Source organism: Girardinichthys multiradiatus, chromosome 11 (assembly GCF_021462225.1).
Source record: "Girardinichthys multiradiatus isolate DD_20200921_A chromosome 11, DD_fGirMul_XY1, whole genome shotgun sequence".
Classification (NCBI taxonomy): Eukaryota; Metazoa; Chordata; class Actinopteri; order Cyprinodontiformes; family Goodeidae; genus Girardinichthys; species Girardinichthys multiradiatus.
Window position 1 is genome coordinate 1,435,600 of NC_061804.1, and position 13,608 is coordinate 1,449,207.

Sequence of the window (13,608 nt, forward strand, 5' to 3'; positions counted from 1 at the left end):
AGACTTTACAGCTACGCCATGTGCCACGCCCACCTATTACCTTTTAAGCCGAACCCCAGGAGCCAAGCTTGACCAACAGATCAGTCTATTACTGGTGATGCATGCCAGCAACTGTGGTCTTCCTTCATCAAGATCTTTGAGTCAGTCTGACCCTTCCTCCCTGAGACCAGTTTGCCATGGAAGACCCTGGCAGGGGTCAAAGCTCCAGACAACATACCCCTCTTGGATCATTGGGGTAAAACATTTTTATAACCATCATTTTCCTTCCACTTCACAATTATGCACTACTTTGTGCTGTTGGTCTTATAAAATCCTAATAAATTACACTAAGGTTTGTTGTTTTAACTTGACGAGATGTGAAAACGTTCCAAGGCTGGAATGTTGACGCTCTGTATGTCATCTTTTCAGTGATTTCTGGGTTTTCTCTTAGAACTGGGTCCCTGCCGGACCTCCACAGTGAAGTCCTGATCAGATGAACCAAACAAACTAACATTGTCTTTAAGAAGTTTTAAACCATAAATGTGTAAATATGTGAGTTGAGGCTGCAGTAGGAGTTACGTAACAAAACATCCAGGGACCTGACGTGTTTCTTTCCTTTTATCGCCATCCATTATGGATAAGTTTTCAGCCTTCCTCTCCATCAGAGCTGATGCATTCCTCCTCCCCTCCTCTCAGCTCTTTTCTGTGTGTGCTTTCAACTGAAGTGTAGTGAGGAGGAAGAGAGAGAAACATTAACGGCAGGAGGAGACTCAGAGGAAGGAGGCGGAGGAGGGTCTGGCCGGGATGAGTGTATTTATAGGAGCAGAGATGAGGAGGTAGAGCGGCAGCAAGGAGAGCAGGAGGGAGCCCGAGGTACCAAGACGGAGGGAGGAGGTTCCCGACACAATAACACAAACAGGGAGACAAAGGAGGAGGAGGAGAGGGAACCATGCTGCGGAGGAAGAGGAGCGTGTCCTTTGGAGGCTTTGGATGGTGAGAGTGGGCTTGTTTTATTGTTCCACAAAGAGCACAATGATCTCATACATTCAGCCTTTCAATGCTTTTAAGCTTGATTGCCTCATCTGCATGAAAGTGACATCACAGTTTCATCAGATCCTAAAATCAAACTGTTTCAATCCATCCAGCAGCATTTGGTGTTTGCTTTGGACTGACTGTTAACTTCAGCAGTGGTGTTTTCTCTCTGTCACACATTTTTGATGGCTGAGACAGAACAGAAAACAGCAGCAGTTAATAAACAACTTCCTGTTTTCTCAGGAATTTAAATCAGGTTTGTTCCAGCACAAAGACCTCAGAGCCGTAGCATCTAGCACTTTACCAGATCTGTTCCAGCCTCAATCTTTGCTGTCCGTCATTTGGAAAATGTAAACCTGTGGTGAAAGCCCCCAAAGCTTTAGGTGTGTCTCTGCTTCAGCAGACCCCAATCAATCAAGCAGGTCATGACCAGAACTCTGTAGAACCCATCTGAGGAGGTGATTCAGATATTTGATTCAGGCATCTAGAACCTTCAAGACTCTTCAAGACGACATGTCCATTTACCTTGTGTCTGTTAACTGAATGCCCAAGTACAGAAACCACAGAGGATTTATTGTGCATTTAAAAAATAAAATTAGTTAATATTTAACTAAGATGTTCATATGGTGCAACTAGATATATTGCCATTTAAATATTTTTTGATTAAAGGGTATATAAGAATCAATGTAGTTAAGAATAAACACTCAGTCAGGTAACCTTCTCATTGGAAAACCTTCTGACTTCATCTTTTCCCGCAGCTTGTTTCACAACTTGTCACCTCCAGTCATTGTTTCCTAACATTCATGCCGCTGCATTGAACAACTTGTGTTACTTGGGTGTAAACACGGGGGTGTGTGGAACAAGTCCTGTCATGTCTTTGAAGCATGTGTGTCACTTTTGATGTGCTTCCATTCTGAATAGTGCATGTGCACAAGAATCAAAAGTGTGGACCCTTCTGCTGTCAGAACAGGAAAAAATAACGTTAATTTCTACGCTGATGTTGCCATCTTGTTTTTTTTCTTCTCATATTTAATTAACAGCTGACCATATGGGAATTCAATTACAATGCTCTATGAATGCCAAGTAGTCTGATAATTATTTGTCGAATCAGTCAGAAAATAGGGCAAGCTGTCAGTTTTATTTTCAGTTTCATGGCTCCAGCATGCCGAGGTGAGCTTATCCTCATCTGTGCAGTATAGCCTGATTGGTATGTACTGATGGTATCCTGTCTTCTTATGTCACTGAAGCAAAAAGCTGATATGCTGTAGTATGACTGTGGTTTAATGACATGGAAAAAGTACATCAAAATGCATACTGGTTTATATAAAACTAATCAGCATTAATGTGGTAAGTAAGAGGCTGTCAGGGCTGCAGCCCCACCTTGTGGTGGCCTAATAACCTAAATATACAGAACACAGAAGATTGTAATTTGTTAAGAAGCAGAGCTGCTATCGAAAACTACTTTTTAGCAGTTACTGTTTACATTGAAGCTCATTTTGTCCATGCTGTAGCACAACCAGCTGCTGCAGGAAATCAGAAAAGTAGGAGTTTACTGATTTTTTGTTTGTTGCAATTTAAGCAGACATTCATTAGTGAGTGTGCTTTAAGGTGTTAGAATGTTGCTTTAACTTGATCAATAAAAATCAATAAACATGATCTCTGCAGTGACTCACATGATCTTAGAGCTTGATTGGTAAGGCAGTAAAAAGACAAATCAGAGCCTTCAGTCTGTTAACCACAACATTCCCCGGATAACTATTGGAGCACTTTTCCCAAGGGCCAGATAAAAGATATCTATGCAGAGAAAAAGGCCATTAGGAGCCCTAATAATGAAATCTATGTTATTGAAATCAATCATTAAACCAGTTCAGAGAAGCTAAAACCAGTGTAACAAAGTCATATCTCCTGAATTCCCATTAGAAGTCTGACAGCTGGTTTTGAACTGTCTCAAAAATTGAGTTGTGGATGTACTGTTAGAGGCGAATGAGATGTTAATCAAGGCAGGGTGAACTAATGAATAAATGAATGAATAAATACTTCCTCTACTTCATCTCCTCTCCTCCATCCCCTCTCCTTCATCTCCTCCCCTGCAACTTCTCTCCTTCATCTCCTCTCCTTCAGCTCCGCCCCTGCACCTCCTTTACTTCATCTCCTCCCCCCCACCTCCTCTCCTTCAGCTCCTCCTCTGCACCTTCTCTCCTTCATCTCCTCCCCTGCACTTCCTCTACTTCATCTCCTCTCCTTCATCCCCTCTCCTTCATCTCCTCCCCTGCACCTCCTCTCCTTCATCTCCTCCCCTGCACCTCCTCTCCTTCATCTCCTCTCCTTCAGCTCCGCCCCTGCACCTCCTTTACTTCATCTCCTCCCCTCCACCTCCTCTCCTTCAGCTCCTCCTCTGCACCTTCTCTCCTTCATCTCCTCCCCTGCACTTCCTCTACTTCATCTCCTCTCCTTCATCCCCTCTCCTTCATCTCCTCCCCTGCACCTCCTCTCCTTCATCTCCTCCCCTGCAACTTCTCTCCTTCATCTCCTCTCCTTCAGCTCCGCCCCTGCACCTCCTTTACTTCATCTCCTCCCCCCCACCTCCTCTCCTTCAGCTCCTCCTCTGCACCTTCTCTCTTTCATCTCCTCCCCTGCACTTCCTCTACTTCATCTCCTCTCCTTCATTCCCTCTCCTTCATCTCCTCCCCTGCACCTCCTCTACTTCATCTCTTCTCCTTCAGCTCCTCCCCTGAACCTCCAGTCCTTCATCTCCTCCCCTGCACCTCCTCTCCTTCAGCTCCTCCTCTGCACCTCCTCTCCTTCATCTCCTCCCCTGCACCTCCTATACTTCATCTCTTCTCCTTCATCTCCTCCCCTGCACCTCCTCTCCTTCATCTCCTCCCCTGCACTTTCTCTCCTTCATCTCCTCCCCTGCACCTCTTCCCCTACATCTCCTCCCCTCCACCTCCTCTCCTTCAGCTCCTCCTCTGCACCTCCTCTCCTTCATCTCCTCCCATGCACTTCCTCTACTTCATCTCCTCTCCTTCATCTCCTCCCCTGCACCTCCTCTCCTTCATCTCCTCCCCTGCACATTCTCTCCTTCATCTCCTCCCATGCACCTTCTCTCCTTCATCTCCTCCCCTGCACCTCTTCCCCTACAGCTCCTCCCATGCACCTTCTCTCCTTCATCTCCTCCCCTGCACCTCTTCCCCTACAGCTCCTTCCCTACACCTCCTCTCCTTCATCTCCTCTCCTTCAGCTCCGCCCCTGCACCTCTTTTACTTCATCTCCTCCCCTCCACCTCCTCTCCTTCAGCTCCTCCTCTGCACCTCCTCTCCTTCATCTCCTCCCCTGCACCTCCTCTCCTTCATCTCCTCCCCTGCACCTCTTCCCCTACATCTCCTCCCCTCCACATCCTCTCCTTCAGCTCCTCCTCTGCACCTTCTCTCCTTCATCTCCTCCCCTGCACCTCTTCCCCTACATCTCCTCCCCTCCACATCCTCTCCTTCAGCTCCTCCCCTGAACTTCCTCTACTTCATCTCCTCTCCTTCATCTCCTCCCCTGAACCTCCTATCCTTCATGTCCTCTCCTTCATCTCCTCCCATGCACCTTCTCTCCTTCATCTCCTCCCCTGCACCTCTTCCCCTACAGCTCTTTCCCTACACCTCCTCTCCTTCATCTCCTCCCCTGAACCTCCTCTACTTCATCTCCTCTCCTTCAGCTCCGCCCCTGCACCTCCTTTACTTCATCTCCTCTCATTCATCTCATCTCCTTCAGCTCCTCCCTGCTCCTCCGCCCCTACACCTCCTCTACTTCATCTCCTCTCCTTCATCTCCTCCCCTGCACCTCTTCCCCAGCAGCTCTTTCCCTACACCTCCTCTCCTTCATCTCCTCCCCTGAACCTCCTCTACTTCATCTCCTCTCCTTCATCTCCTCCCCTGAACCTCCTCTACTTCATCTCCTCTCCTTCATCTCTTCTCCTTCAGCTCCTCCCCTGAACCTCCAGTCCTTCATCTCCTCCCCTCCACCTCCTCTCCTTCATCTCCTCTACTTCATCTCTCCTTCATCTCCTCTTCTTCAGCTCCTCCCCTGCTCCTCCTCTACTTCATCTCCTCTCCTTCAGGTCCTCCGCTGCACCTCCTCTACTTCATCTCCTCTCCTTCAGGTCCTCCGCTGCACTTCCTCTACTTCATCTCCTCTCCTTCAGCTCCTCCGCTGTACCTCCTCCCCTACAGCTCCTCTCCTTCAGCTCCTCTACTTCATCTCTCCTTCATCTCCTCTCCTTCAGCTCCTCCCCTTCACCTCCTCTACTTCATCTCCTCTCCTTCAGCTCCTCCCCTGCACCTCCTCTACTTCATCTCCTCTCCTTCAGCTCCTCCCCTGCTCCTCCTCCCCTGCACCTCTTCTACTTCATCTCCTCTCCTTCAGCTCCTCCCCTGCTCCTCCTCCCCTGCACCTCCTCTACTTCATCTCCTCTCCTTCAGCTCCTCCCCTGCACCTCCTCTACTTCATCTCCTCTCCTTCAGCTCCTCCCCTGCTCCTCCTCCCCTGCACCTCTTCTACTTCACCTCCTCCCCTACAGCTCCTCACACTTCCACCTCTTCCCCTACACCTCCTCTCCTGATGTCTAAGGCGGAGTCTCCGTTTGTATAACTGATGGTTCCAGTTTGTGTTTCTTACCTTATTCATATCTTCCAGACTCTGTGGTAAATATTCAAGACTTCTTTCTATTATTTATGGATCATCACACAGAGCTCTCTGTAAGATGCCTGTTTGGACATTTCATGGACGGAAAACAATTCAGGTTCCTTCCTGGTGAAGCGACTCTCTGAAGGACCCACATTGTTCATTTCATTGACTTTTGGTTTTTATGGTTTCTCCATCCTTCAGTCCAGAAGCAGATGTGTGATGTATGTTTGGGGTTGTTTTAATGAACGATTGTTTTATTGCTGTGAAGCTCTGAGATCACACTTCCCTCCATCACACTCTGCCAGGTTACTAAGGTTAATAGAGAACACAGCTGTACATCTCCTCCTTCTCCATGGGGATGATGTTCTGTTCTGTCTGTTATCAGTGCAGCAAGCATTAACATCATGTCTTCTCTGTGTGTCTCTACAGGATTGATAAGTCTACAGTAAGCGCCCTAAGAGCTCGGTGAGTACCACTGTCCAGACCTGCTGCAGAAGAGAGAAAAGCACTAAAAGCATATTTGTACTTCTTTAATGATGCAACTATTCAAAAAAAGTCTCAGATTTAATCTCTGCTCCAAATAAACATCCTACAGCATGAACTCCATGTCATTAGCTTTACACACCACAGTCTTGGTTTCCTTCCTCATGAGGTGCTCTCTGACTCTGCCATAAAAGACAATCATGCACATCTACCCTATTTATATTGGGGTTCCCCAAAGCTCTGTGTTGGAGCCTCTATCATACATACTCCTTGTCTTTGGATCTGCTGATTTCCTCTCTCATTTTGATCCCTGGAAGAAATCCACGTCCTCAGGCCAACACAGAAAATACTCAAGAACCCAACCAGCACATTTTAACCCATTTATCTTCAGGAAGGAGATACAACCTGACAACAAACTATTCAGTCCTTGTATAACCAAAGTTAGAGCTGTGTCATCATTGTCAACACAAAGTGAAGCTTGTTCTCAGTGCAGTGGACTCCATCAAGGCTGCCACATGCTTGTGGTTTTCATGGTCAGGATCTGAAGGTGTCGTGCTGAAGAGGAACGTGCCTTGTTTGAGAACCTCAGGGTCACATCTTGGCTGCTTGCAGATGATGTGGTTCTGTTGGCATCTTCAGGCCATGACCTTCAGTTTGTGCTGGAGTGGTTTAAAGGCAAGCATGAAGTGTTTGGATGAGAATGAGCTCCTCTAAGTCTGAGGCCACCAACCGGAAAAAGACAGACTGCTCCCTGCAGTGAGTCACTCAGTCACTCACTCACTCAGTCACTCGGTCAGTCAGTCACTCAGTCACTCGGTCATTCAGTCACTCAGTCAGTCAGTCAGTCACTCGGTCATTCAGTCAGTCAGTCAGTCAGTCAGTCAGTCAGTCAGTCGGTCAGTCACTCAGTCAGTCACTCAGTCAGTCAGTCACTCAGTCAGTCAGTCAGTCACTCGGTCAGTCAGTCACTCAGTCACTCGGTCACTCAGTCAGTCAGTCAGTCAGTCACTAGGTCAGTCAGTCATTCGGTCACTTGGTCAGTGAGTCACTCAGTCAGTCAGTCAGTCAGTCAGTCGGTTAGTCAGTCACTCAGTCAGTCAGTCAGTCGGTCAGTCAGTCACTCGGTCACTCGGTCAGTCAGTCAGTCGGTTAGTCAGTCATTCAGTCAGTCAGTCAGTCAGTCAGTCAGTCGGTCAGTCAGTCAGTCAGTTAGTCAGTCGGTCGGTCAGTCAGTCAGTTGGTTAGTCAGTCACTCACTCAGTCAGTCAGTCAGTCGGTCAGTCAGTCAGTCAGTCAGTCGGTCAATCAGTCAGTCGGTTAATCAGTCAGTTAGTCAGTCAGTCAGTCAGTCAGTCAGTCGGTTAGTCAGTCACTCAGTCAGTCGGTCAGTCAGTCAGTCGGTCAGTCAGCCGGTCAGTCAGTCAGTCGGTCGGTCAGTCGGTCAGTCAGTCAGTCAGTCAGTTGGTTAGTCAGTCACTCAGTCAGTCGGTCAGTCAGTCGGTTAGTCAGTCACTCAGTCACTCAGTCACTCGGTCAGTCAGTCAGTTGGTTAGTCAGTCACTCAGTCAGTCAGTCAGTCAGTCGGTTAGTCAGTCAGTCAGTCAGTCAGTCAGTCGGTCGGTTAGTCAGTCACTCAGTCAGTCGGTCAGTCAGTCAGTCGGTTAGTCAGTCAGTTGGTCAGTCAGTCAGTCAGTCGGTTAGTCAGTCACTCAGTCAGTCGGTCAGTCAGTCAGTCAGTCGGTTAGTCAGTCAGTCAGTCAGTCGGTCGGTTAGTCAGTCACTCAGTCAGTCGGTCAGTCAGTCAGTCGGTTAGTCTGTCAGTTAGTCAGTCAGTCAGTCAGTCGGTTAGTCAGTCACTCAGTCAGTCGGTCAGTCAGTCAGTCGGTTAGTCAGTCACTCATTCAGTCGGTCAGTCAGTCAGTCAGTCGGTTAGTCGGTCAGTCAGTCACTCGGTCAGTCAGTCAGTCAGTCAGTCAGTCAGTCAGTCACTCGGTCAGTCAGTCAGTCACTCGGTCAGTCAGTCAGTCAGTCAGTCAGTCGGTCAGTCAGTCAGTCAGTCAGTCAGTCGGTTAGTCAGTCAGTCAGTCAGTCAGTCAGTCAGTCGGTTAGTCAGTCAGTCAGTCAGTCGGTTAGTCAGTCACTTGGTCAGTCAGTCAGTCGGTTAGTCAGTCAGTCAGTCGGTCAGTCAGTCAGTCACTCGGTCAGTCAGTCACTCGGTCAGTCAGTCAGTCGGTCAGTCAGTCAGTCGGTTAGTCAGTCAGTCAGTCAGTCAGTCAGTCAGTCGGTTAGTCAGTCAGTCAGTCAGTCGGTTAGTCAGTCACTTGGTCAGTCAGTCAGTCGGTTAGTCAGTCAGTCAGTCGGTCAGTCAGTCAGTCACTCGGTCAGTCAGTCACTCGGTCAGTCAGTCAGTCGGTCAGTCAGTCAGTCGGTCAGTCACTCAGTCAGTCAGTCACTCGGTCGGTCAGTCAGTCAGTCACTCAGTCAGTCAGTCACTCGGTCAGTCAGTCAGTCGGTCAGTCAGTCAGTCGGTCAGTCACTCAGTCAGTCAGTCACTCGGTCAGTCAGTCAGTCGGTCAGTCACTCAGTCAGTCAGTCACTCGGTCAGTCAGTCAGTCGGTCAGTCGGTCAGTCACTCAGTCAGTCAGTCAGTCAGTCAGCCAGTCAGTCACTCAGTCAGCCAGTCAGTCAGTCACTCGGTCAGTCAGTCACTCAGTCAGTCAGTCACTCGGTCGGTCAGTCAGTCAGTCACTCAGTCACTCAGTCAGTCAGTCACTCAGTCACTCGGTCGGTCAGTCAGTCAGTCACTCAGTCAGTCACTCAGTCAGTCAGTCACTCAGTCAGTCAGTCACTCGGTCAGTCAGTCAGTCACTCAGTCACTCAGTCAGTCAGTCACTCGGTCAGTCAGTCACTCGGTCAGTCAGTCAGTCACTCAGTCAGTCAGTCACTCAGTCAGTCAGTCACTCGGTCAGTCAGTCAGTCACTCAGTCACTCAGTCAGTCAGTCACTCGGTCAGTCAGTCACTCGGTCAGTCAGTCAGTCACTCAGTCAGTCAGTCACTCGGTCAGTCAGTCACTCGGTCAGTCAGTCACTCAGTCAGTCAGTCACTCAGTCACTCGGTCGGTCAGTCAGTCAGTCACTCAGTCAGTCACTCAGTCACTCGGTCGGTCAGTCACTCGGTCAGTCAGTCAGTCACTCAGTCAGTCAGTCACTCAGTCAGTCACTCAGTCACTCGGTCGGTCAGTCACTCGGTCAGTCAGTCAGTCACTCGGTCGGTCAGTCACTCGGTCAGTCAGTCAGTCACTCAGTCAGTCAGTCACTCAGTCAGTCAGTCACTCGGTCAGTCAGTCAGTCACTCAGTCACTCAGTCAGTCAGTCACTCGGTCAGTCAGTCACTCGGTCAGTCAGTCAGTCACTCAGTCAGTCAGTCACTCGGTCAGTCAGTCACTCGGTCAGTCAGTCACTCAGTCAGTCAGTCACTCAGTCACTCGGTCGGTCAGTCAGTCAGTCACTCAGTCAGTCACTCAGTCACTCGGTCGGTCAGTCACTCGGTCAGTCAGTCAGTCACTCAGTCAGTCAGTCACTCAGTCAGTCAGTCACTCGGTCAGTCAGTCAGTCACTCAGTCACTCAGTCAGTCAGTCACTCGGTCAGTCAGTCAGTCACTCAGTCAGTCAGTCACTCGGTCAGTCAGTCACTCGGTCAGTCAGTCAGTCAGTCAGTCAATCAGTCAGTCAGTCAGTCACTCGGTCAGTCAGTCACTCAGTCACTCAGTCACTCAGTCAGCCAGTCAGTCAGTCACTCGGTCAGTCAGTCACTCAGTCAGTCAGTCACTCAGTCACTCGGTCGGTCAGTCAGTCAGTCACTCAGTCAGTCAGTCACTCGGTCAGTCAGTCAGTCACTCAGTCACTCGGTCGGTCAGTCACTCGGTCAGTCAGTCAGTCACTCAGTCAGTCAGTCACTCGGTCAGTCAGTCACTCAGTCAGTCAGTCACTCAGTCAGTCAGTCACTCGGTCAGTCACTCAGTCAGTCAGTCACTCGGTCAGTCAGTCACTCGGTCAGTCAGTCAGTCACTCGGTCAGTCAGTCACTCGGTCAGTCAGTCACTCGGTCAGTCAGTCACTCGGTCAGTCACTCGGTCAGTCAGTCACTCGGTCAGTCACTCAGTCAGTCAGTCACAGTGATCAGGGCCCAGTGTCTGTAATGAACCTTCCCTGTTCTTTAAAGGTACAGAGGTGTAAACTCAGAGCCTCCATGCTTCATGTTCCTACATTCCTACAGCTGGAACTTTCCTCAGGAAGGAAACATGTCTGATGTGACCTCCTGGTTTGAAGCCTGCCATTTTACATCTTTCATGATCTTAGTCTTATTTTCAGGTTTTTGGGTTGTTGCTCTGTTTATTTTGCTGTTTCCTTACTGACATTTATTCTGGTACATAATAAATTCTCATAGCACTGCAGCACTTTTGAATATATGATTCATTTTTAAAAACCACCATTTACAGAAGTGGGTAAGAAACCAACAAGAAGACGACTGTCTGGGTTAGAATAAGAGTGTTTCAGTCACTGACCACCTCTGGACCAACATCCATGCATCATATGGGGCTTTAAATCACTCGTGATGGCAAAGAGGACACGTCTGCGGGGAAGGTCACCGTCTGGTAACACCACATCCAGCTCTCCTCCCTCTAGCAGTTTCTCCTCTGAATCACATTTTATCAGCTATCCACCAGACAGATGCTGAATCCCTCTCAGAACCCGGTGTGAGCTGGTTTGGGTCAGTGATCACTGATTGGTTGGGATTATTAACCTACATATTATTGATTGATGTCCTGATTTCATTATTGAATGAAAGTGGATTGAGTGTAAGCCACTTAATAGTAATTTTAGGTGATGTGAAGCTGAAAGGAAATGATTCTTGTATTGATATATTTTTACAAATGAAAATCAGAAAAGGGTGACATATATTGGTATTCCACCTCCCCTACCTATCTCTGGCTGCATGTTCAGGGTGGTTCTCCTGCTGGAAGGAGAACCTCCACCTCAGTCTCAGATCTTCTGCAGCCTCTAACAGGTTTTCTTCCAGGATTGTTTTGGACTTAGCTCCGCCAGTCTTTCCATCAGCTCTAAACAGCTTCACAGTCCATGCTGAAGAAAAGCCTCCCCACACCACAATGCTGCCACCACCACGCTTCACCATGGAGATGATGTGTTCAGGATGATGTCTGGTCTCTCTTCTTCCCATTCTTCCATAAAAGAGAGATTTGTGGAGTTCACAAGAGGTGTGGCTCTCTGCAGCTCCTCCAGAGTTACCAGCTTCTCTGATTAATGCTCTCCTTGCCTGGCCTGTCAGTTTGTAGGTCTCAGATGTCCAACTCCAGGCCCTGAGGGCCCGTGTCCTGCAGCTTTATATGTATCTCTGCGTCAACAAACCTGAATCAAATAATTAGGTTGTTGGCAGAACTCTGTAGAACCTGAGAGATTCAGTGATTCGTTCTAACTGTGTAGAACTTGGGACCGATCTGGCTGAGGTGGACAGCTAGTTCTTGTTTGGTTTGTTCAGATGTTACATCAATGGTGATAAAGTGAATTTAGTCATTTTGTTGTAACTCTGCTGGTTGTGGATGTTGAAACCTCTGCAGGAAAAACAACCATACGGAGGTCCATCCAGTCTGCACCGTTCGCTCTTAGCTCTCCTTTTCTAACAGCTGTTTGTGTGGTTTTCTTTAATAAGGGACACTGATTGTCTCCACCTGTCCACAGGCCGGAGACAGCAAGCCTGAGAAAATTATAAAAATATGTAACAGTTCAAAAATTATACACCTGTTGGATCACTTTATTTGCTCATTGCTAATATTTGTGTCATATTTATATGTTAGAAATAATCAGTCATGTATTCAAAGAGCTGCATTTGAAACTAATTTCTTTCTAAATTAATATTGAGTGAAAATAAAAGGCAAATTGAATTAACTTGCTCTGACAGTTTTGTGTACTGTCTGACAAGGTTTCATATCTGTTGAGTTTTTAGTTTAAACAGGTTGTGAATTATGTTGTCAGCTTGAGCTTCTCCATAAATCAATTAAAACATAAATACCAAGTAAAGATAATTAGGTGAATATGTCTATAAGACCAACAAATTAGACAAATTATAACATAAATAAGTTTCATTTTAATAATTGATGCCTTATTTTATAAAATCAAGTCAATGAAAATTAAATAAATCAACTAATGCATATAAAATAAATAAATAGTGTCACCATGATGTAATTCCAGCTAAAAACTTTTAAATTTTTGTTTGTTGATGTCAGAATGACAATTAATCAATAAAAAGATCTGACTAAATTATAAACAAAACTATAAGCATATTTTACTTGCTGAAAAACCTAATATATAATTAAATGTATACATTGAAAATGTGTATACACTCAAAAAATGACTTCCTGGTATTTTTACAACAAACCACCAAATGCTTTCAGTCGGGGCTGTAACATAAATTAGTGACGGTAGGAGCGTCGTCCTCCTCCTCCTCCTGCTCTTCTTCATCACTCTCGTCAGTTTTCCATTTTTCCTCCATCTGCCTGTCTAAGTGATTAAGGCTCCGTAATCCTGTTGGTCTCTGACATTACGGCAGAGAGGAGGAGGAGCAGCGCTGCTCTGTTAGAGCTCAGTGAAATGCTCAGTAACCGACAGCAACGCTACGATGCCCCACGACCAATGGTGAGTCCTTCATCTACTTACATTTGTTTACATTGTTGCCAGTGTATTTGTGATGTTTCTCCAGATGGGATCGTCAGGCTGAAGATCCATTAGTGTGAAGGATGAGATGCAGTGTGTTCATATGTGTGTGGACATGTCTTCTGACAACCATGAATGGACCACTGAGGGTGGTTGTGTCCCCCAAAGGCAGAGACAGCAGTGATGTGAGTCTGTGAGGGACAAGATCTCTGCAGAGCAACGTGTTGACAGGTTCTGTACTGAAAAACCAAAATTAGAACAAAACCTTTGTTCAAATATCTAAAAAAGACTCATTTCCACATTAAAGTGCATAATTTTTTTTTTTTCATGCTCAGTCTGATCACGTTTCCTTAAACCAGACTGAGCCTCGTGAACGGGTCAGAATTGGTGTGTGTTAATTATGGTCTGGGTCAGTTTGACACCTTGGGACAGAGGACATCATGCAAAGACATGGCATTAGTGGACACATCTTCACAGGCTGCTCAGTGCAGGGTTTGGGTTAGAGTAACACAGTGAGGGCTCTGACACTGACAGATGTACGTGTGTGTGTGTGTGCAATTAAAGAGCAGGTGGTCCTGATAGCAGCAGTCAGCAGCATCCCTCCTCCCACTACGATGGTTTTCCTTTTTTCCAGTAATGATGGCAGCAGGCAATCATTGTCCAGTGCCATAAAAAACAACAGTGGGTAGGTGACAGACCACCAGCAGGGGGCAGA

General features: G+C 47.1%; 1 protein-coding gene across 6 annotated transcripts in view; it reads left to right on the forward strand.

Annotated features, from left to right (window-relative positions):
- The first annotated feature begins 727 nt into the window (after nucleotides 1–727).
- LOC124876892 (rap1 GTPase-activating protein 2-like) overlaps nucleotides 728–13,608 on the forward strand; it is a 44,460-nt gene continuing 31,579 nt past the window's right edge. For 4 of the 6 annotated variants that reach the window (XM_047379932.1, XM_047379929.1, XM_047379930.1 and 1 more), the window contains exons 1-2: nucleotides 728–972; nucleotides 6,112–6,147. In XM_047379932.1, coding sequence (XP_047235888.1) covers nucleotides 929–972; nucleotides 6,112–6,147 — 80 coding nt within the window. In that variant the 5' untranslated portion in view covers nucleotides 728–928. Of the gene's footprint in view, nucleotides 973–6,111; nucleotides 6,148–12,726; nucleotides 12,876–13,608 lie in introns of those variants that run through there. The other 2 variants (XM_047379931.1, XM_047379934.1) reach the window with 2 other exon arrangements.